The sequence below is a fragment of the Lates calcarifer genome, linkage group LG18 (assembly GCF_001640805.2).
Source record: "Lates calcarifer isolate ASB-BC8 linkage group LG18, TLL_Latcal_v3, whole genome shotgun sequence".
Lineage (NCBI taxonomy): Eukaryota > Metazoa > Chordata > Actinopteri > Centropomidae > Lates > Lates calcarifer.
Genome location: NC_066850.1, coordinates 7,475,144 through 7,497,614, shown reverse-complemented (window position 1 = coordinate 7,497,614; position 22,471 = coordinate 7,475,144). Strand labels below are relative to the sequence as shown.

At 40.3% G+C, this 22,471-nt stretch overlaps 1 protein-coding gene across 1 annotated transcript in view; it reads right to left on the bottom strand.

Moving 5' to 3' along the window:
* cacna2d1a (calcium channel, voltage-dependent, alpha 2/delta subunit 1a) overlaps positions 1–22,471 on the bottom strand; it is an 82,969-nt gene that overhangs the window by 4,750 nt on the left and 55,748 nt on the right. The window contains 24 exon segments of the mRNA XM_051077592.1: positions 2,309–2,391; positions 3,149–3,261; positions 4,067–4,193; positions 4,923–4,978; positions 5,466–5,518; positions 6,621–6,770; positions 9,136–9,207; positions 9,301–9,339; positions 9,444–9,511; positions 9,883–9,954; positions 10,113–10,228; positions 11,603–11,665; positions 11,897–11,981; positions 13,808–13,914; positions 14,063–14,123; positions 18,174–18,250; positions 18,857–18,918; positions 19,009–19,080; positions 19,211–19,282; positions 19,978–20,052; positions 20,197–20,280; positions 21,498–21,560; positions 22,260–22,311; positions 22,313–22,350. Coding sequence (XP_050933549.1) covers positions 2,309–2,391; positions 3,149–3,261; positions 4,067–4,193; positions 4,923–4,978; positions 5,466–5,518; positions 6,621–6,770; positions 9,136–9,207; positions 9,301–9,339; positions 9,444–9,511; positions 9,883–9,954; positions 10,113–10,228; positions 11,603–11,665; positions 11,897–11,981; positions 13,808–13,914; positions 14,063–14,123; positions 18,174–18,250; positions 18,857–18,918; positions 19,009–19,080; positions 19,211–19,282; positions 19,978–20,052; positions 20,197–20,280; positions 21,498–21,560; positions 22,260–22,311; positions 22,313–22,350 — 1,860 coding nt within the window.

Genomic DNA, 22,471 nt, shown 5'->3' with positions numbered 1-22,471 from the left:
GCCTTTATGTTTGACCAGAACTGATATGATACTCTCTGTGCGCTTAGCATCTGGAGAGGTACAAGGGAAAGAATGTCTTGCCTTGATATGTTTTTGGCGAAGAGAAAAACAGTTGAGAATCATTAAAAGAGACGTACAGGCATCTGGATGCAAATGAGAAGTGAGTGGTCTGTTTAGCTAGCGTCTGGCTACATCAGTAATCAGATGTCCGTAGAGATAGACACTAGAGTCTATTGCCTGAGATAGATAATGATAGATGGGGAAGGGTACAAAGAGCATAGCTTGAAGTTCAAAGTCAGGTGAGACTGAGAAAATGTTGGCGAGAATCAGAAAGAGACAGTGAAGTAAGTTGGGGGAGGTGAAGACAGATGGTGGTAGAACATAAAACAGATCAGAGTGACAGATCAGAAGGATAAGCATAGGAAAACAATGGAAATGACATTAAATAGTGGGGAAAAAAGAGGAGATGTGAAAATACAAGAGATAAGATGAGGAAAACAAATATAAACATTAGGGAAAGAAAGCAAGAGTCACAAGCCAAAGACTGTTAGATGGAGTATAAGATAATGACAAAATGTTAATGAGAGAAAGAGCTAGCGTTATGGGACTGACCCGAGACAGCACATGAACAGTGGCAGCAGTAACATGAGCAGAGAGGAAACCAATGGGGAGCCTGCGCTCCTTCGGCACATGGCCTCATCCTAACCATCAACAGCCAATCACAGAGCAGGAAACAGAGAAAACAGAGAGAAAGAGAGTCATGCAGCAAAAGGTCCACATAGTTAGCAAGAAGTTAGAAAGCAAATATGAGCAGAAAAGGCAGAAAAATTAGTTTAAGTAGACAAATAGTAGTACAAGACAGATGCATTCACTTCTGAGATATGAGTGTGAGAGGAAGAGTTAGTGCCTGGGTGGGTGTTTGTGTGAATATGAGTGTGTGTATATAAGCGAGCCAGACGGTTAAGGCATAAGAGTTAATTCATAAGACCGAAAAACTCATTGACATTGGAAAAAGACTATAGAGTGAAAATAAACTGAGCATTCAAGCGCAGAGGTTTCACACGCAGAGATTCTGTGCTGCTCATAAATGTTTGTTTAACTTTGTTATTCATAAATTGAGTAACAACCAACTGTTTGTCTTTGCGTGGGAAATCTGTGCACATACAGCTTTCGAGGGATTGCAAAAAAACAAGAAAGATGACATGCACCATGTAAAGATATTAGTGGTGGAAAGGTGCCATGGGTAGGATTTCTTCACTGATATATTGTTTCCATATCAGGAGAGCAGCTTAAGGATTTTGAGATCTGTCCAGGGAGACTAAAAGTTTTAGTGAGGGAGGTTTTTTTTTTTTTTTTTTTTTTAAATTGGTCCCTCATCTGTTGCTGTTGAAATGTCAAAACAGATCAGGATGTATCATCAAAAAAAAGCTCACTTTGTGAGTGTGGCTTGATAAAGTGAACTACAATGTGCAGTATATGACTGTAAATTTTCACATTTACCTGGGTAACCTTAAATGTAGCATACCTTCAATTATTAATTGCAATCTGGTGAGTTAAAGATAGACTTTTTTGGTTGTAAACTCTTAAAACAATTGTACTTTATCTGCCCAACACCAAACAGCAGATAGACAAAGTTAGCTATTAGCAGTGGAGCATTTAATAGCTCAAGATCTTCTCCTAATCTAAGTCTGTAATCCCTGTCTGCATGTGTAAATAGGCAACTGTTTGTGGACACATTGACCATAACAACTTTATAAGGTGATAATATGTCACAGCTGTGTTTTCATCTTATTGCACTGCCCTCAAGTGGCCAAAAAAATCTGCTAATGCAGGTTTAATTAGATCATAATGTGATATGGTTAATTTAGGTCAGCAAGAGAGCTCAAAATACCAGTAATAAGGTAAATGTGGTTTATTGGCCAGGCCTACCTCTGGGTATTCAAAATAAAATGTCAGGTTCAGATTTACAGATGATTGTAATAGTTCTTTTAGTGCCAAACTAATTGAAGCTCTGTCCTGTAAACTGTAACCAAGCTTAAATTTTCCTTGGCATAGACCAAAATGATTTTAGCAGTGAAACCCAAACAGTAGCCTCAGGACACACACTTTAATTTGAAAGGCTTTCCCGATTTCAGGCTGGATTTTTCTTTCATTCTTATGAGACTAATAAAAGCAGCAATAGTCTCACCGCTCAGCAGCATGGCAATATTACACATGAAACCCTACACAGAGCACCTTTAGCAACAAATGTGTGCAGTTCAAATTGTTCATCACAAGAAGCAGTCCAGGTCTGATGACAGCAACTTACATGTTCATTGTTATCAAAACACTCTGAGGGCCCTTTCCTGTACCGAGGTTTTTTAGCTAGCTCACAGGGATCAGGACCTTCAGCTGGATGAGTGAAGTCAGGAAAATTACAGTTTCTGCGTGATGCTATAATAATAATAGAAGACACTTAACTTACATTTTCACATGGAAAATTATTATATATATTATATATTGAATTGTGGAAAATCACTAGGATGCATTACATTACTGTCCAAATCAAGCAGATCCAGTTTAATTGTGGAGGGACTATTATAACGTGAACCAAGTTACCTCTTTTTGGATTTTGAGTATATTGCTCAATACCTCAATGATGTGGCAGTCATTTTCCAGCATTGTGTTTTCCAAGAGGCTTAATCTATAATTGACCACAGCCCTGTGTGATTAAGGGAACATGATAGATTTGTTTGTAGGCTATTCAGCAGAATTATCCCACAATACCATCTGCCATACAGACACATTGAGGAACCCAGAGCAGACACTGAATTGCGGGCCAAATTTTAAATGTCAATTACGCGGAAATGCTCACTCACTGTTACGACTGTGTGATTTAGGTGACGCAAATGAGGGAAATAGTGAGTGTTAAGAGTTACAGATGATGGAAAACAACTCTTTTACAGAAGCTTGGGGAAAGAACATTCTGTTGTTTACTGCAAGTTCCCTTAAACCTCAGTGGTAAAAAAATCAGCTAAGAGCTACATGTCATAATCAGTTCTATCCAACATTATCTCATCAAAAACAAAACTTTTAAAACATCTGTTCACTGAATCAAATGTACATGTTTCACTGCCAGATGACAGCTGTCTGTTCGGTAAAAGGATACACTGCTCCTCTTCCTGTTTCAACAGGGTGGCGTCACAGGGTAAGCAGGTGAGTTTTGCATCAGTGATGATAAAGACCAGGTTTGTCTTGGGCAGCTTTTCAGCGTGGTAGAGCCTGGAGAGGAGCGGACACACAAGAGACACAAGAGTAGTTGTTGACACATGGGCTTGAGTCCAGGAAAGATGGAGATAAAATTTCAATGAAACATGCTCACAAGAGATGCAGGAAGATGAATACTTCACCAGAAAGCAATGAAAAGAAGACACTGCTTCTAGTCTGTTACTTTAATATCTTTTTCACTAAGGAGCTGCTAAAGTAGACAGTAATTATTCCTCATTCATGACTAAGCAACACTCCAGAAACCCTTTAATCTTTAACACAAACCCACAAAACTGCAAACACAATGAAAAGCACACTATGGATCAGTAAATCAAGTTCCCTAACTGCTTTTATTCCCAAGGGGACACAACCCTGCTGTGCCACCCCACTGTCCTCCAAGACCTTTACTGAAACCCACATGTCGCTGGTGCACAAATGATTTTCTCTGCTTTTTTATGGCGGTCGTTAAAAAGAAACGTGTGCGCGGCTAATGTGCAGGAACGCCACACGGCATGCGGGCAGGCACTCCATTAGCCCGGCACGAGGGGGCCTTAAAACGGTATACGTACACACACGAGCGCCCAGTCACACACACACGAACATGCCAAGACGGTGGTCCGCGCTAGTGACTTGACTTCACCTTCATGGCATGTGAATTTTTACAGCCCTCTCTGAGTGCCACCTCTGGGGACTTCATTTGTGTCTCATGGATGCAAATGTATCACTGCAGATCAGGGAAGGTGTTTGGACCTTAACTATGCTCTGGGAGTGTGTATGGACAGTATGTGCATGGGTCTGAAGCTGGTTTTGAAGCTTTTACCTGGAGCAGTTTTCGCAGTCGATGGTGCCTCTGAAAGACAGGTTGTTGTTCATAAAGTAATATTGAGTCTGCTTGGTGATGCAGACCTCTTTCAGCATGGCATCTGACACTTCATCATCCATTTCAGCTGTAAAAGGACACATAACAAACATAAAGAAAGATTTAAAAAAAATGCATACTGTGTAAATGTAAATCTGAACAGGACTTAAACATTAAAAACAATTTAAGTTAAACAGACGCTTTCCCTCTAGGGGATCTGACAAAGAATGGCTGGCTTGAGCAAAACTATATCAACTTAAAGCAGTGTTAATTGATTTTTGGCCACTTGGGGTCAGCATAACAAGCTATAAACATAACATAGATGTATCATCACTGTATAAAGTTGATATAGTAAATGTGTTGTTGTACAAACATTTGCCAGCAGATGTACATTATCATTCATTTGGAGTGGCGTTTCTGGTCAAGTCTGATATTCACTCTTCTTTTAGCTCATATTTTGGTCTCCTCCACCCCTTGTGGAAAATACAGTATCTGACTCTTTACCTGTGCTATGCACCATGCACCATATTTGGTTTGGTTTTAATGTTTGTCTGGGTTTTGAGATAATTTGGGTGAAAAGACCCTTTAACAAGCATCATCTTCACCACAATACACAACTATAAAAAACAGAGAGGCATGTCATTTTGTTTTGTTTAAGATCTGTTAATAATCTGGATTTTCTAAAAGTCCACTTGTTTTTACACACAAACAAAACTCCACATGTGCCTGGTCTGGCTTATATGTGCTACATCTTGTCAAAGGCCTAACCCTAAACTTGAACATCTGCTACCAAGTGTTTGAATTGATGGGAACTCACCTGCATCCATGAAACTGGGGAATGTGATGCTGACCAGTATCTGTTGCAATAGTGACCTGAGAGCAGAAAAAAAAACATAATAATTTACAATAAATCACTGGCGTAAATGCAAATCAAAACTTAACAACGTGCTGGTGGCCTAAAAGCTACAAAGTATTTCATTAAAAACGTCTCATTGTATGCGTTCCCCTAAACCTGAATATGGCCACATTGTCTGTAACCCCAAAATCCATTTTTATTGGACATACTGTAAAACAAGCTGTTAATGACATCAAGACATTCAGACAGGGCATAAATCAAGAGAAGATTTTGTGGAATGTTGTCTGTCTTGGGAACAATTCAGCTATTAAACAGATGCTATATGTCGATTTTGGAGGAACAAATCCCTGCCTGCTTTCCATTAGGATCTGAGGTTTAGGACTTACATTTCTTGCTTTTTTATACTGTGTAATTTTGTTATTAATCATTTGAAAAAAAAAGGGATGACACAAATGCCAACCATATTGGAAAAGTTTAAGGAAAACAAAAAAAAAAAAGACTTACCAGGCTGCAGCTGTCGCCCACCAACCTAAATTCAAAATATCTGCTATTGTGGGCTGAGAGGGACAAACAAAATGAAAATGAATGTCAGAAAAGGATGTAATTATATCTACGATGAATCGTCTGACAAATCATTTGAAGCCAAGCTGAACATCCTGCTTGTGTTTACAGTGGCTGCAGACACCCCACTTTTGCCAGGCAAAAAGACCAAAAGGTCCAAGCCAGAGATTTTTTACTTTCTTCCATCTCAGAGGAAATTAGAACACAATCCCCCTCAACAGATGCGAGCATAAATATGTAAACAAAGAGCCAGTGAGAAAACAAAGTAGCACACGGTTTAAATAAAAGGCCCGACATGTTGCTTTGATTATGCTTAGCATGCGAGGGCCTTGTTTTGGTGAATCAGTGCTGTGTCCTTTCTCCTCAGTTAGTGTGTTGAGTCATCAAGGAGTCTTAACTGACCGTGTTAGAGGCATCACTGGCTGTTGACAGTGCCTTTGATCAGAAGCTATCTGCATCTTTCATCTCACCTTGGCCACCTTGGCCAGTCAACCATGTTGTACACATTTATGGTCTGAAGCTGGGAAATTGCGTGTTTTCGTTTGTCTGTTATTAAGGAGAACTGTCTGCATCTGTAAACACCCAGAGTACGATTATAAATCTTTTTCTTTTTTCTTTGGTTCTGCGCTACCTGTGATGTAAACCTTTCAGGATCTAAGATAGATTTGTCAGAATGTCTGCAGACAATTTGCATCACTTCACTGTAAGTTGTACATTTCGTAAGTGACGAAAAACAGCGCCCCTTTCTACATCACTCGGTGTGTTGGCCAAGCACGCCAGACCACCTAATCCTGTTACTGTTGCTGCAACTCCCACTCTAACGCTTTCACCATACCCTCTGCTTCTCTTCTCATCTGCTCAACTCAGATTTATGGCTCCCCGGTGAGTGACTGTTTGTGTGTGTGTGTGAGTGACCATTTGGAAGTGTGTGAGGAAGCAGTTATACATGTGTACTTGTGTCTGCCCGTGTGCTCATGCAGGAAAACAAGAAAATGTATATGTATGGATATCAAAATGTGTTAACATATAAGCGTGGGTGTGCACATAAGGGTGCTTAAGTGTGGTCTGTGTGTGTGATCTCTGGCTTATGTAACTCACCACGTAGACGGATCGCGGGCCCGCAGCCGCCTTGCTCTCTTTCTTGGGGTCACAGAGCGACTGGTAGTCGTAGGTCTGCTTAAGGGTGAACAGGGAGTCATTCAGCTTTCTCATGAGGGTGGGGTCGATAACGCCAAAGAAACTTCCAATCTAATGAAAAAAGGAAGAAAGTAGAGAGAAAGAGAAAACATAAAAAACATTTCTTTTGTACATTTCTGTAGTACGGTTCAGGGAAACGCCACATTCGGGACACAGATTTTAGTATACAGTATAAATAACGGGACACATGCGTGCACTAAAAGGCTTTGAGGGCCATAGGCAAGGAGGAGAATTCTAAGATGGCCAAAAGCATTGTAACCTTTAGTTTCCATCTGCAAAAATGCTCACAAGCAGATAAAAACTGTTTAATGTACTCTAAACTCAAAGACAGAGGACTAAAATTTTATAAGGTCACCCACAATCTCTCAAACTTGCAGTCAAATACAGGCAAGGATCCCTCCACAGCCTTCATGCAAACAAACGGCACCTTTTAAACACACATTAATGCACAGCAACCCTACCAGCGTGTGACCTCACTCACAATGTCATAGGGGACATGATTTCAGTAACATGGGTCCACTGAGAAATGTTTGAACCCTCTGTGTGAGCAAAAACCTTTAAAGTGCACTCTGTATATGTCACTGACTGAGGTGTTCCTCAGTATTTCTCATTTACAGAGTGCTTAAACATTTTTATCTTTTCGCTGTGCGGTAGTTAAACCTATATAAAACACATGCGCAAAACAGTCGAGAAAGTGTAAACATGTGCAGAAAAGTGAATTTATAGACACACACACTGTAAATCTCCCTCAAACCAGGATGATGGACTTTGCTTTAATCTGATTAACACAGTCCACCAGGCAACTATAAATTTCTGCTTAGAGGAAGTAGTTTGTCTCAGCATTTCAGAGGTGTGACACGACCGTGTGCATGGGAATGTTTAAGTACTTGTGTTTCCAGGAGGGATTATGTAAAGTTAGTAGTATTCGTCTATGTGTGTGTGTGCTGAAAAATGTGAGGTTATATGTGTGCTTGAATGCATGTGTTTGTGTGTGTGTGTGCATGAGGAAATACACACTATCCCCTTCCTTCCACTTTGTAAGGTCAACCGTTAACAAGCCGTCCTCCACATATCCATTCCTCTTTACTCTAACAGCCAAAGGATATATAAATCTTCCAATCTATAAGGAAAGGAAGCCTTCTCTTCTTCCCCTGTGCAATAACACAATAATGAATTAACAGTCACAACCCTGTTGGCTGCAGACTCCCCAAGGGTTCTGAAGAAAGAAAAAGGAACGAGCTGGAGAGAGAAAGACGTAAAGAGGGGGAGAAAGCGAGAAGCCTACAGAGGGAGAGAAACTTTGCTCCTGTAGGAAATATGATTGAGGGCACACAGCCTTTTCCAAACAAGGCCTCAGGTCCCTGGGTTTTAGTGCTGCTGCCAAACTTCAGAGGGCGACTGATTTATCCAGCGCACACCCAGCCCTGATTAGGAAGGGGCCATGAAAAAACATTTACTCAGATGACAGCAGGGGCCCGCTCTTAGCATTTGGGATAGGGCAATGGGGAGCGGGAAGACATAAACGTGCTTACTGTAAACTGTATGTGTTTGTGCATGGATCTGTTAGTAACTGGAGAAGATGGGTCACATCATGTTTGAGAGGCTTCATTAGTTTATTTTTTGTTTAGGTGGTTAAGGTTGACTATAAGTTCCCAACTGAGGTACTGCTGCAGGTTTGAACCTTTAAGAACAAAGTGGGTCTCATTTAGCATTGAAGAATTTATAGTTGATTTCAGTGCAGTAAAACTATATATAAGCCACATAAGGCCTCATACTGAACAAAGAATGTTTTGAGCATGAAAGTTTGTTTTTAGGAGTTTGACAAAAAAATAATTTTAACTCAATAACAACAAAAATTCCCAAACATTTTTTTAAACAAAAAAACAACAAACAACAAAATATTTCATCTAAAGGGCAACTTCCTGTCTTTTTTCAGGGCTTTCAATTGCATTTCACATAAGGGGTTTGCTCAGCTACAAAATATTTTTACAGAAAACCTTATTTGATGTCCCACTATATTGACATAATATAATTAATATAATTATTTAAACCTACTTTCTAATAAGATAATCTTTGTATAGAAGTTACAAACCTGTTGTAAGTCACAATGACCAAAATCTATTTGATAAAAAAATATTAATACTTACAACATTAACATTTTTCACAACCTAACATTTGTCCTTATTAATTACTTACACTTGATCTATAAAGCATTAGTAAATGATTTATTTGATTGATAAAGCTCTTAGTTACAACTTATTAAACCTTTCTAAAGCGTGCCTAATTAGAAAATGGTACTGAAACTTGAGATGCATCACTGATATTTTAACAATCAATTAATTCTGACAACACAGAGTCACATCTTTCCTGATTCAGTCTATAGTTTTGTGAGTGAGAGTAAAATGCAGCAGCCCACCTGATCAATATACTTATCTTGATTGGACATCACCAGGAAGCCCCCATCATCCAGAATGATACAGTCCACGTACTGGAATCACATAGATATGATTAAACCGATGTTGCATTGTCATGATTCTTATCCATACATAATGGTTGAAAATATATACAATAAACCTCTTACGGCATCATTTCTCTGACAGCCACACATCTCACCGTTGCACTGAAAACACAGTAGAGCAGAGCAGTTAGGCTGACGAAAGCCATCGTCTTGGATCAAGCATATGTCTGTGACCATTTTGTGTCATGCAGGCAGAATATACTCACGTTAGTCTTGACAGTAGCGTTGATGAATCTTGCCATCCAGGCACTGATGTCTAACTTCACGCCGACCACTGGGATAAAACACAAAAGCCAGACATCCTCGATCATGTTGGACCTCTACGTCAACTTTACTCTCTGAACTTAGAAAATGCAAACTTGGCCAAGGATCACAGGAGATTAGACAACCTGATGTGTGGTTTGTGTGTGTTTGTGTGTATGTGTCAGAGGGAGGGGGGAGATAGACAAATGAGGAGCAGCGGTCTTTAAATAAGAGCCTGTGAGTGTGTCCGAAGACACAGTGGCATGAATAGGTTTAAATCCATAGGGTTTAAGTCTGTGTGTTTATGTGTAAGTGGCAGAGTGAAAGAGTCAACTTGATAAATGATGAGTGTAAATGTGTAAATACACAGCCATCTTTCTCTTTGTGTGTGTGTGTCCTTACCAGCTGGTTTAAGATTGATACCATCAATATTGAGGTTTACTGCTCTGCTCACCAGGATTGAGTCATCAGTTGCTACAAGAAGAGGGACATTGGAATCACTGTATATACTGGGTATATGTATATTAGATATATGTGTGTATGGATATATAACACACACACACACACACACACACACACACACACACACACACACACACACACACAGATTCAACACAGTGGCTGTTACTCACTGTTCTCTTTGTTGGGGTAGGGTGTTGGAGTGAAGATGTACAGATCATTGTCCAAACTTCGCTTATAGAAACTTGACTCATACGTCTCTGCCTCTTCTTTCCAATAAAACCCAGCACTGTCACGCACAGAATGATGCAATTACCAAACCAATTTTTGAGAGAAAAAATACACACATCTTAGATCAATTTAGCAGCTACAGACCCCCTTCCAATCACCATTTTCTTTCACTTATACTTGAAAGACATGTTGCAGTCCAACCTTGCTGGAGCAAGTTACGAACCTGGTGACTGTTCTGATTGTGGTCCCCCAAGACTGTAAGTCTTCCAAATCCTCTTTAAACTATATTGGCAGCAGTGGCAATACTTTTCAGTGGTGCAGGTCACTTTTTCATGGGAACACACTCAGGCACATCTCTGACTCATAATCTCTCCTCTGGAGTACCTCAGGGATCTGTATTGGGCCCGATGTGCTTTTCATATACAAACTTCCACTTGGGAATATTCTTTGAGAACACAATGCTAAAGTATATTTGCAGATGATATACTTATTTGCATCTTTGTCTCTCAAGATGATCCTGGTAAATTGTCTGAAATTGAACACTACTTATCAGATGTTAGCCCAGGTCGAACGTCTTGCTTGTAATTGCAAATAAAAAATATTACATCTTGTTGCTCCCAAGGTCTTTGTTGTCAAATACTCCCTACTTACCACTTAACATAACAACATATCTTTTATTCCTGCCATACCTCCAAAAACATTAATGACATCACTAAGATAGCTGTCTTTAAAATTGATCACATTGCCAGACCCATTTTTACAATGCAGACAAACAGCAGAGTCTGTTCAAACCTCAGGCATTCCACTGGAGAATAATGGAGAAAAGGGGTGCAAGCATGAAGATAATGTTTTCAATGTTCCAACTCTGATCTGTGGTTATAAGCTCTCAGTTGTGACTGGGTAGTAATTTTGGCTGTCAGAATTTGAAGAAGCTTAGACATCTGGAGGGAGATTGGAGTAGAACCACTGATCCTTCACAGTGAAAAGAAACAGTTGAGGTGGTGTTACGATCTGTTTAGGATACCTATTGAGTGCATCCCCGCATCACATTCCCCTGGCAGGATACACCAGTGCAGGTCCAGAACTTGCTAGAGATATATATCCCATCTGGCCCGGAAAATGCCTTGGGATCACCCAGGAGGAGCTGGGGTAAGTAGCTATGAACATAGGGATAAGGGCCTATAGGTTGCTTTACTTGGCCTATACCCCCATGACCCAGACACCAACAAGCAGTAGTTGATGGATGGATGAATGCTCAAAATTCAGATGGTCTGGTTTTATACCATAACTTATAAATCATAAAGAATTTCATCAGTAACCTGCAGCTTTCTTAGCAGACCACATCGTTATTCCTTATCAGATAATCCCAAACATATTATCTACTCCTTCTCATGCTCCTAAATCAACCCCCCTCCCATCATTTGACACGTACCTTTTGGGGTAGACCCTTGTGATTCCTCCGTCAGTGGCAACAAATCTGGCCGAGACACCAGGCCTGACAAGCAGAGAAGATAAAGCTATAAAACACACAGTTACAAAAATCTGGAATGCGCTTTATGTCTGCATGACATTTACTGGTGATGCTGAAATACTTGAACCATCTGTATTCAGTTTTTCCACTTGGCCATTCATAACCAAATTCCAAGTAACAAACCACATTTCAGTTCAGTTTTTCTAGATAAAGTACTAATGGCAGAGATGGCAAAATATTAGCGCTCTACTTAACTGCAACTCGTTTTGTTTCCAAAGCTTGATCAGGTCCGAGGTGATGCCAGCATCCAGGAGCAGGCGGTTCACCAGCTCCACATTACCTTAACAGCAAAACAGCATTGTTTGAATTTCAGCATGTTATCTTTGAGTACCATTCCAGTGTCTGCAGACTGATCAGAAATTGTTTAAATGTTTGGTCTTAGATCTGTCAGACATCAGCTCTTAAAGCCTCTCTTCTGACGGTCATTTATGAGTTTGAAAGGCTGAAACAACAGGGATGTGCCAGAAATTTCAATGCTTGAGGCACATCAATAGCCATCAAAGAATAAATAATAATGAAAAAAGAGAGAAGGAAATAAAGGGAATCCCTAAGAGGTCAAAAAGCAAGCAAAGATAAAAGAACAAAATACAGCCTCTTTTCTCAGAGAGAAGGTAAATCGAAGAAAAGGTTATGTCTCTAAATTGTCATGCAAAATAAGAGAGAAACACTCACAGTCTCGCAATGAAATATGCATTTAATTTCACAAAAAACGCCAAGGTGTAGGTGGTGGCTTGACATAGGTGTAACAAATTATTTTCTGAGACGTCCGACAAGACCACATGACAAACATAACAGGCGATAAAAGCCGCTCGCCCATTCTTTGGGCCGTGCCCGCCTCTTTGAACCCTCTGACGACCCGCTCCAGTCCATTAACATTGAGGCTCGTCGATACACCCCCACCCACCTCCTCCAACCTTTATGACACACCACACACATCAGAGAAAACAGCTGGTGTAACACTTTATACCCCCCCCCCCCCCCCCCCAACCCCTCCCACCACCCCACCTTCCCTCCTCATGCAGTGGTTTTCATTAGAAATCCTTTATTGAAGGCAGCCCAGGAATTCCTAATGTACTTCAACTTCTTCGCCACTGCAGTGGCTTAACCAAGCAAAGCGTGTAACGATACTCGAGCTGCCAATAGTCCACATGGACCATACTCCTCTCTTTCTCTGTGCTCCCTATGGACTCCATTAAACTAGCAGCTAATAATGGTCAAAGTAATATTTCAATTGAGTGAAAAGTTTTATTGGATTGATCATGTTGAGATGTTTGAAGTGAGTTCTTTTATGCAAAACAATCAAATTATACCATGGGACACAAGACGTTTTTTTTTAAATAAATATCCAGGGACCTTTTGTCTTGGTCAACAGGCGAAAACAAAAATCAGTGATGCATATCAATGAGTGTATGCAAGAAATGGCAAGGATGTTAATGCGTTGGTCAGATGTTTGGGAGAAGGTCCACTGGCCCCTGATTTGTGTTTTATTGCTCCGCTCGCGCTCTTGGCTTGACGTGTCCTGCTCTTTCTCACAAACACACAGTAATTGGATGAGGTCGAGCGGCTGTAGGTGGGGTGTGGAAGGAATATTGCTGGTGAATATTGTGTGTGTGTGTGTGCGAGAGTGTGTGTGTGTGTGTCACATCTAAGCCGGCGTACCTCACACATGTGCGCTCAGGCGTGTGATGGTCAGACTTTTAGAGTTAGCATCAAATGGGTAACACGAACTCAGGGGTTCCACATTACAAAGCTTTGCCTGGTCATGCACACCAAACCATCCAGCCAGACCTGTATTTCACTGGAAAGAGAGACCTCTGGGAATACAGGTTTCGTTTGGCGCTCTTCCATTAAATGTTCACTGCACACCTTCATGCCAAGCCAGATGGCTGAGATTCATTCACATATATATACTACACCAAATAATGTAAGGCCTAGAAGCTCTTTGAGATGTAAATAGGAGTCTGTAGTGTGAATGAGGTCCAAGTGTGCTTCAGAGTACAATAATATCCTGTAAAAAAGCTTTGATTCTTAAGGAAAAAGTCACAGTTGATGGCACCTGGAGCATGTCAGGTGGAAAGAGGTATTTCAGAGAGTTTTGATACTCACACATGGGGTTGTTTGGAGTCTTCGTGTCAATGTAATTGTTGAACTCCATGAGGAACTCTGTGTTGTTTTTATTCTTGTTGGGTGGCTTCAAGTCCTTACAGTACACCCTGTGGGAAACAAAAGAACTTTATGGTGAACTAATGTAAGAAGAGAAAAAAGGGAATCACAGGACTGACATTTGCCCCTATGCCGACTCAGTCATCATGTTACAACAACAAAAAAAAAGTAATCCAAATAAACTACATGCTGTCTTACCTCGGTGCAATAAATGTATAGCCGTATTCATCAAACTTGTCTGCCAGCAGGCTTTCAGAAACTGGTGAAAGGTACAAAGTATTATGAGTTTCCTGTCACACAGGCCAATATTAGTCAGTTTAATATTAAGCTGAAAGAATCATTGGATGCAGAGGAGATCATGCTCCAATGGGCAGAGTGAAACACCTGTTGAATATTACAATAACAGTGCACCAACAAAACTCCTACAGGGACCAAAAACTGAAATCAGATTTCATCCCTGGCCAGGACTGAGCAGAAAAATATTAGAGCCATAGAGCCACAAAAACAAACAAAAAAAGGTCACTCATATGCTTAAGGTTCTAAATTTAAAATATTTAGTTAAAATGCAAGGCAGCTTTGTAAAGCGAGGGTTTGGTACTCACAAAGACAAAACTAGAAAATTAAAAAAACGCTACATCTACCATACAACTCATAAAAAATGGACTAACTGAGGCTAAAGTTGTGGACAGTTTTACACTGCACAGAGATGTAACTCTATAAAGAATACAGTCTTGCACAAATCAGGTATAAATATGAAGGACTAGAATAGACTTGGCCAGACATGCTGGGTAAAGGACAGACAAGGCTCGAGAACAGCAAGGAGGGAGATGAAAGGAAAGGAAAAAAAATACTTGCCATTTTTCCCTGGAGTGGAAAAAAATCCCAGCAGAGAGAAAGTGAGCGAACAAGAGAACCATCCCCCGGGGAGGTAAAGACAAGAGGGAAAAGAAAGGGAAAAAAAGACAGGGTAAAACCACAGGGGTCAAAGGTGACAATATTTTATTCACAGAACGAGTCCTGAATAGAAATATTGCATTCCAAACAAAAGGTTTTAGGCCTTTGGATGCAAATGGAGACAGTGCTGATGGAGAACACAAAGAGAGGCTTAATATGTGGTCAGAAGTGTTTAAAGTGACGATTTGGATGTGTTTTTAGCATTAGTATTAGCATTCTTTTGGCGATACAGTAAATCTGGGGACTTACTGCACTTCAGTGATGTATTTGCACTAGAATGAACTGAGGAATATTAACCACAGCTCATAACCTTAACGTTCCTTTGACATTCTCCAAAGCACATTGTGTCGACAGTTGATTATACAGTACAGCGAAATTTCTCATGACGACATGGGCTACTCCTTGTCCTCTTTGGTGGTCATGATTGGGAAATAATTGCACCCATGTGGTTTTCCTTTGATATTTGGTCACCGCTAATCCAACAAAGTATCCAGTAATGATGGATAGCAGGGAGATCTGGGGAGTGACGAATGCATATATTTTCTGCAGTCTCGCATGCCTTTTTTACTCCGATGATATCTTGTGAACAACCGAGTCAGTAAAATATCTAAGACATGCAGCTATAATCCATCCAAAACGTGAATGGATTTTAACATGAATCAATCTCACACATAGAAACATGCAGGACAAGAACCTGAAATGACTTAACACATGCATGACAAAGAGAAAGGGGAATTGGGACAAAATGAAATTTATATTCACTGTCTGAAAAAGTTTAAAACAGACACGAGTCAGCCTTAAGTTTCAGATAAACCGCAGAGCTTAACAATGTTCGGTGAGGAGTTTTGATTCAGTGCCCACAAACAAGATAAAATGATGACAAAGCACACAGAAGGACAACCAGAGGGGATGGAGGTTAGTGTCTTAAGAGTGATCCTGTTTTTCATTAGGAGTTATTTAACAAGGCTGTAAACCCAAAGTGAGTCAAAAAAGAGAAAAGTAAAGAAAACAAAGGAAAGCATCGACTCATGTTTTGGGTGCAGACTCACAGCTTTCTCCTTTATGGCTTCACCTTTAAATAATGCAAACATCCTGTCCTCTGTTCTCCCTGCTACAGTGGGTTAGTGCCAAAACCACATCTGAGGGCTGTCGGAACAGGTGGGGGTTAAACACATACATGCGCACACAGACATACACACGCCGTCTGCTGCGCGCTGTGTGGGCATGCATTGCATGCGAAGCGCTGCCTCTGAGAGCAGACGCTGGCTTGATTCAGTGTAACAGAATTGTCATTATTTATCAGAAGCCACTTAAATGAGGGGGGAGGGGCAGATAATGAAACACCACATTCAATGAACCAAGTTAGAGGTGAAGTTACATCCAAAGTCTGCTGGTAGTGCGAGAGTAAGAAGAAGAAGACGGGGTAAAGAGGTAAAGCACAGGAGGAGAATACTTGCCCAAAAACGCTGCAGGGGGTCCAACACACCAGGAATGGTCAAGAGTTGAGGAGGGCAGGAGAACAGGAGGAGGGAGGAGGAAAAACAGATGAGGAGAGGAAACAGGGAATTGGAAAAGATAGCAGGAAAGGAAACAAGGTTGCTTACTTAAACTTAAAGTTGAAGTAAGCAGCCAGTGGAAGATACAAGGGGTGTTTCAGGTCATTTAGGGTGAGACGAGTGTGTATGCGTATTAATGATGTGCAGTCACATTGTGGGAACTTGGTTCCAATTTCGGGATGAAAAATTATTTTAGCTTAAGGTTTGGGCTTTTAAAGTTAGATTTAAGGTTGTGGGAACACAGTGTATGGTTATGGTTATGGAGTTTCCACAGAATTAATATAATCAATACAATGTCCTCTTAAGTAACAAAAACAAGTTTGTGAGCATAGTCTCTATTTTTTTTTTTTTCAAAGAAACACACTGAAATATCAGTATAATCTTTCATGTTATTGTGTGCATATTTACGTATCAGGACCACATGAGTGGCTTCATGTGTTCTAACCAGTTAACTACAACCATTGTATACTTGTACCTATTTTTTTTTTTACAGAACATTTCGAATGCACTCATTAAGTTGAGTACCTATAATTCAAGCAGTTCTTGGCCGTTAATTTCACTTGCAGGGATTTAAACTTGCTTGAAATTCATAATACATTTTGTTACCTTTAGTCTTTGCTGTTGGTGTGTTCAAGGAAGCTCTGGCATTTTAACATTTGGTTAAAATGATAATCATAACTGTTGCAGCTGACACCTAAATCTCAGCTGCAGGAACAAGATTAAGAGCACCACCAAAATTTTCAACCTGGTCCCTGCTCACAACTGCGCTAAATGAAACTCCACTAGAAAAAATAAAGGTGATGAAATGTTCACTGTGATGGATTACCGTTGTCAAGAAAGCTTCAAGTCTCTGCCAAATGATTTTTACAGCATTCTGAAATAAAGAGTAGTAGATGGCTGCCTAAAATGTAAGGAATATGTCTCAAAATGTATCATATGCCTCAAAAAGTGATTGTTATTAATGTAAAATTTATGTAATACATGGAAACTATAAGTAACTATGCACTCACAGAATACACACAAGTCCCTTAAAGCCCACGTTCAGCTTCTGAGTGCAGGCACACAGAAAGAGGGACAGACTCTAACACACGCACGCACACACACACACACACGCACACACACACACACACACACACAATAAAACTGTCCTTTGAGTAACACAATGAGTCAATGACATCGTTTACTAGTGGGAAAGACGGGGCTCAAAAGAGACATGAGACAACAGCGCTACACATATGGGGCCTCTGATCCAATGGACACCATTCAGTAGGCCTGAGCATGAACACACACACACACACACACACACACACACACACACACAGATGCCCACTTGTCCACACACACACACACACACACACACACACACACACACACACACACAAGGCACTTAGCCTTAAATGAATTCATGAGTACTGTATGTGTGAAAGGGGACACTGGAGCCGCTCGTCCCGCTGTCTGGCGACAAAAACTTTGAAGAGCACCACAACTGAGGGTGTGTGCTGCCATAGCAACACAAGAGGCGAGGAGATGTGGGGGTGGTGTAGATGTATATGGGTGTGTGTGTGTGTACATATATATATATGTATATATATGTGTGTGTGTGTGTGTGTGTGTGTGTGCGTGCTGGGTGCTGTAAATGATGGATAGGAACCATAAGCTGAGGCACAAGCATTTCTCAGCCTTACATGGAGAGCAGTCGCTAGACAACATTAGCAGTTACTACTACTAATGACTATATAAGTAGAGTGGAAAATCTTAGAATGGTACAAGAGGCTGAACTGATTTAGGGTGGAACTTACATTTTGCCTGGGTGATTGTGTCACCTATTGTGGCCCGGATGTAATGCATACTGTACTCGGGAAGGACCAGGGCCAGGCTGAGAGAGGGGACACACACAGACAAAAATCTCATGGTAAAATATCACAGAATTAAGTATTTTTGCACTGAGATTTTCAAGCTGTATTCAAGCCGTATGAATTTATGTTCTGGAATTATTTTGTTTCACTGCATTGTTGAACAACACATTTCATCATCTGAGACAGCATCTGCATGAACACAATCTTGCTCAACCGACCAATTCACATGCAAAAACACATAACAAAATTATAGCAAATTTCCTCCCATTGTCCTTGCATCATAGCACTTTGGCAAATCTTTCATTAAGTCCTGCTTTTAGCATTTCTTAGCAGGGGGTTGGATTTTCCAAACAGTACACATAAGTTGTGAAGACTAGCCCCTCATGGCTTCACCTAAATCACTCTACATTGTGCCTGGACTTTGTTTTGAATGAAAGATCACAGTTCAGCTCCAGTCCCAATGAGAGTCCCAATGAGAGCTTAATGGTTTTAGTCAATTACAATGAACATTTTGCAATGTGTTGTGAGTGCAAGACATCTGGACTTCCTCTATTTCTGGACTCAGTTTGGTAAAAAGTACTTTAAAATGCAATGGAGCAACACTTCATGATATAAATTCTATTTACCTGTAATCTGACCCCTTTACTGGTGCAAACGTATACGTCCTCCAACCTTGGTCCATATAGCGCTTTGAGGGAAACAGTTTGGTCAGTACACATGTACATTCATTAACAGATCTACTTATTTTTGGCATGAACAACATGCAATATATAATCACCTCATCTTGGGATTTCACCAATGTAAATATTGTGTAATTTCCTGTACTTGCGTTGATCATTTCTTCTCTTATCTGTTGACCAATTTGAAAAAAAAAAAAAATGGAAAGAGTAATTAATCATACTATACTGGGAAATTACAGTGCCATTGATTCTGACATGAGCTCATGGAATCATCATAGTGGAAAAATCTGTTTTCCAAACCGTCTCTTTGATCTCATTCTCTATCTCAGCATCCAGGAAGTCCAGTGTTACAGGTTCATCAAACTTGGCAGTCTACATGGGAATGCAAACAATTAATCAGAATTGCATATTGCACTACATAATTTGAGGGTTGTGAGTACAGAGGAGAAACATCAGCAAGAGAGACCAGTTACTAAACCTCTCTTTTCAATATCATATGGACAGTCCGTAACCTTGAAGAGGGAACAAGTTATGGATTAAACTCTTAGTTAACTCTGACTTTTGAGTGTTTTAATCATCTGTGACCAATGTGTGCATGCATAATTTACAAGAAGAGTACACATCTAAAAAGTCAATGGGAAACATATTGCTGTCTTTCAACAAACATCATCCTGGGGCCATATGATTGAGCTATTTGTAAAAAGACAAAAAATAAAAAAAGAAACTGAAATATCAGCCAAATGATACAAACATAGTCAGCGTAGTAAATCAGACAACTTGCAGCTGAGAGGCTACGGAAGAGCAAAACAAAAGAGAAACTTAGTGCTAAAATGTCATGATGTGCGGGACAACAGAGATACTAAGTCTTTCTGCAAAGGTGCATTTTGTAACATGTAATAATGGATTGCTGTAACTCCTATAGGCTGCTAAAGATGACAGATTGACCAATATTAGCAAAGTTACAAGATCTCTGGAGTGCAATTGTGAAAATACGATGACTGAATGACAGAACAGTCCTTAAAAAGGCAAAGTCTATTTGTTAGTTAAAGTTGAGAGATCGGTCTTACCAGTGGCTGGAGATTAGGATGGAGCAGGACATATCCGTTGGGGTCAATGGCAAAGTAATAACCATTTGGTCCAAACTATATGAACAAGGAAATAAGAGGGAGAGGGAGATATCTGTTAAAGGAAGGATGGAGGAAGCCAGGTGCAAAATGTAATGTCTACTGTGTAAATAGGCTGGTTTCTGTATGTGTATTGGCTCATTATGTAGCATGTGCTCTTACAGTAAACCGAGGTGTGAGTCTCTTGATATCTTCCAGGGAGACATCAATAGCCATGACCCCCAAGATGAGCTGGTTTTGTGATTTCTGGGAGAAAACCAAAGGAAAAACAAAGAAATAAAGAGTCACTGTAAAACCCATGTATGAGTTCTGTTGTTCTTTCTGGATGAGTCAAGTCCCTCTGTGCATTCTGAGTGATTTCAAGGAAATGGAGTGCAATAGAAATCTGGACAGTCTCATTCCCAAAAGCTTTACAGGCCGCCATGACTCATTGACAAGGCATTTCCAGCCTTGTTTTCAGTCATAGTGGAGGTAAACCCCCCGAACACTTCGAGGTAGACATGTAAACTCATCTTGAAGCGCTTAGCTACCGGATCATTTGTCTCTCTGATCTGCAGGTTTGATCTGATTTTGATTTCTGCTTTATGACATCCTAGATTCTCTTCCTGTGGAGGCATGTGGGAGAGCTTTTGTGGGACCTCAGTGCCAATAGAGGATATATAGGAGGAGCCACAAGAAAGTGGACGATAAAAGTAAAAGATGAGACGATAATTGAGATTCATGTTGTATGTTTATTTTTTGGGTCTGGTAAACATTATGGCGTGTCATGAAACAGCAGACTTCAATTGCCCGGGGGGTCAAAGTGTAAGACACACAGTAAATTTAGTCAGTAAGTCAACTGTAAATTAGAATTACAGCCTTGTAGTTGTAAGCCTCTGCCAACCAGTCAAGTTACAGGAAATACAGTCACAATCTCCCCTTCTGTTCCTGAGTTATGGCGTTGAATAGATGATGTCAAAACTGACCTTTGACCTATTGGATGTATTGTTATCATTTCCTCATTTTATCCTATTAGATGGTCATAGTTAGCATATGATTTCTTGACTTATTGCTAGAGATGTGTTCGGTGAGGTCATGGTGACCTTGACCTTAAATCTTTAATCACCAAATTCTCTGCCATTCATCCTTGAGTCCAAGTGGATGTTTGTGGCAGATGTAACTAAATTCCCTCTATTCCTGATATATTGTGTTCACAAGAATGGGATGACAATGACAATGACCTTTGACCTTTAACCACCAAAATCTAATCAGCTCATCCTTGATTCCCTCAAGGTTTTCCAGTTGGAGAACCCAAAAATATATTATCCCTGAGGGATAACAAGATGGATGGGAAAGAAGACGGAATGAGCGAATGAAGCAAGAAACAACTGTGATTAATAATATGGAATATAAAAAAGGTGCGATTTACAATAACTGGGTCAATAAAATAAATATGGGTCCACATGAAGTGGGTTTCTGTCTACCTTTGAGCCTGTGCTGGTCTTGTTGAAGACAGGCAGAGTTCCAGTGATCACCAGGCCAAGCTCCTGGAAGATCAAACATACAATATATTGAATATACATTTAGTATTTAAGCAGTTCAGTCAACTCAGATTCATTTCTCATGGCATAAAGTCACAGAATACTTACTTGTATTTTGTAATTAATTAATACAATCAATATAGAATCAACAAAAATCTGTAAAACAGTGTCACCATACATGACACCTATGAGTATGACTGGGTTTTTGGAAAACCAATAGCTATAGCCGAGAAATAAGAGGTTTTCTCGTAACAAAAGGCAGAGACATTTCTGGTGCTGACGAGGTCAATACAGTCGCAAAAGTTGACAGCGTCTTATCAGTAAACTGATGACAATATCCAAACCATTTGGCTCAGTTTACCAGTCTGCTTTCTTATCTACACTGTCGCCTAAAAGTAAATTTCATCAGAAGCTTGAGCACCACAAAAAATGGCTTCATGCAGCATTTTTGAAATGAAGTTAATCTGCCCTTTCACAAACAACACAGGAGCAGAGTTGAAGTGGAGTTTACCAGGACGGCAAACAGCCGTTTGACATAACTGAGCAAGGCTTATCCTAAATTCTTCATTTGACAGAAAACAGATTTCTTGCATGTGACCACAAATGCCACCGACACAGCATTTCCCCCAACACTTGTCCTAAAGTGCCCTCTGTTTGCACTTGAATTTGTTTAATATGCATCTGTTATAATGCACATGCACATACCAGTGCATCCAGGTAGACATTGGTCCACTGAACTTGCTTGGCCTTTTTTGGGAGCCTTGACCATGGGCCTGCCCAAAACATCCAGGTACTCCTGCAGACAAAAAGAAGAGACAGAGGGATTTAAGTTTTATTTTGCAACCTGCACAGCAGCCATTCAACCACAAGAGGGCACAATACACATCTGGTTAAGTTTGCCAGGGAGAACGATGATT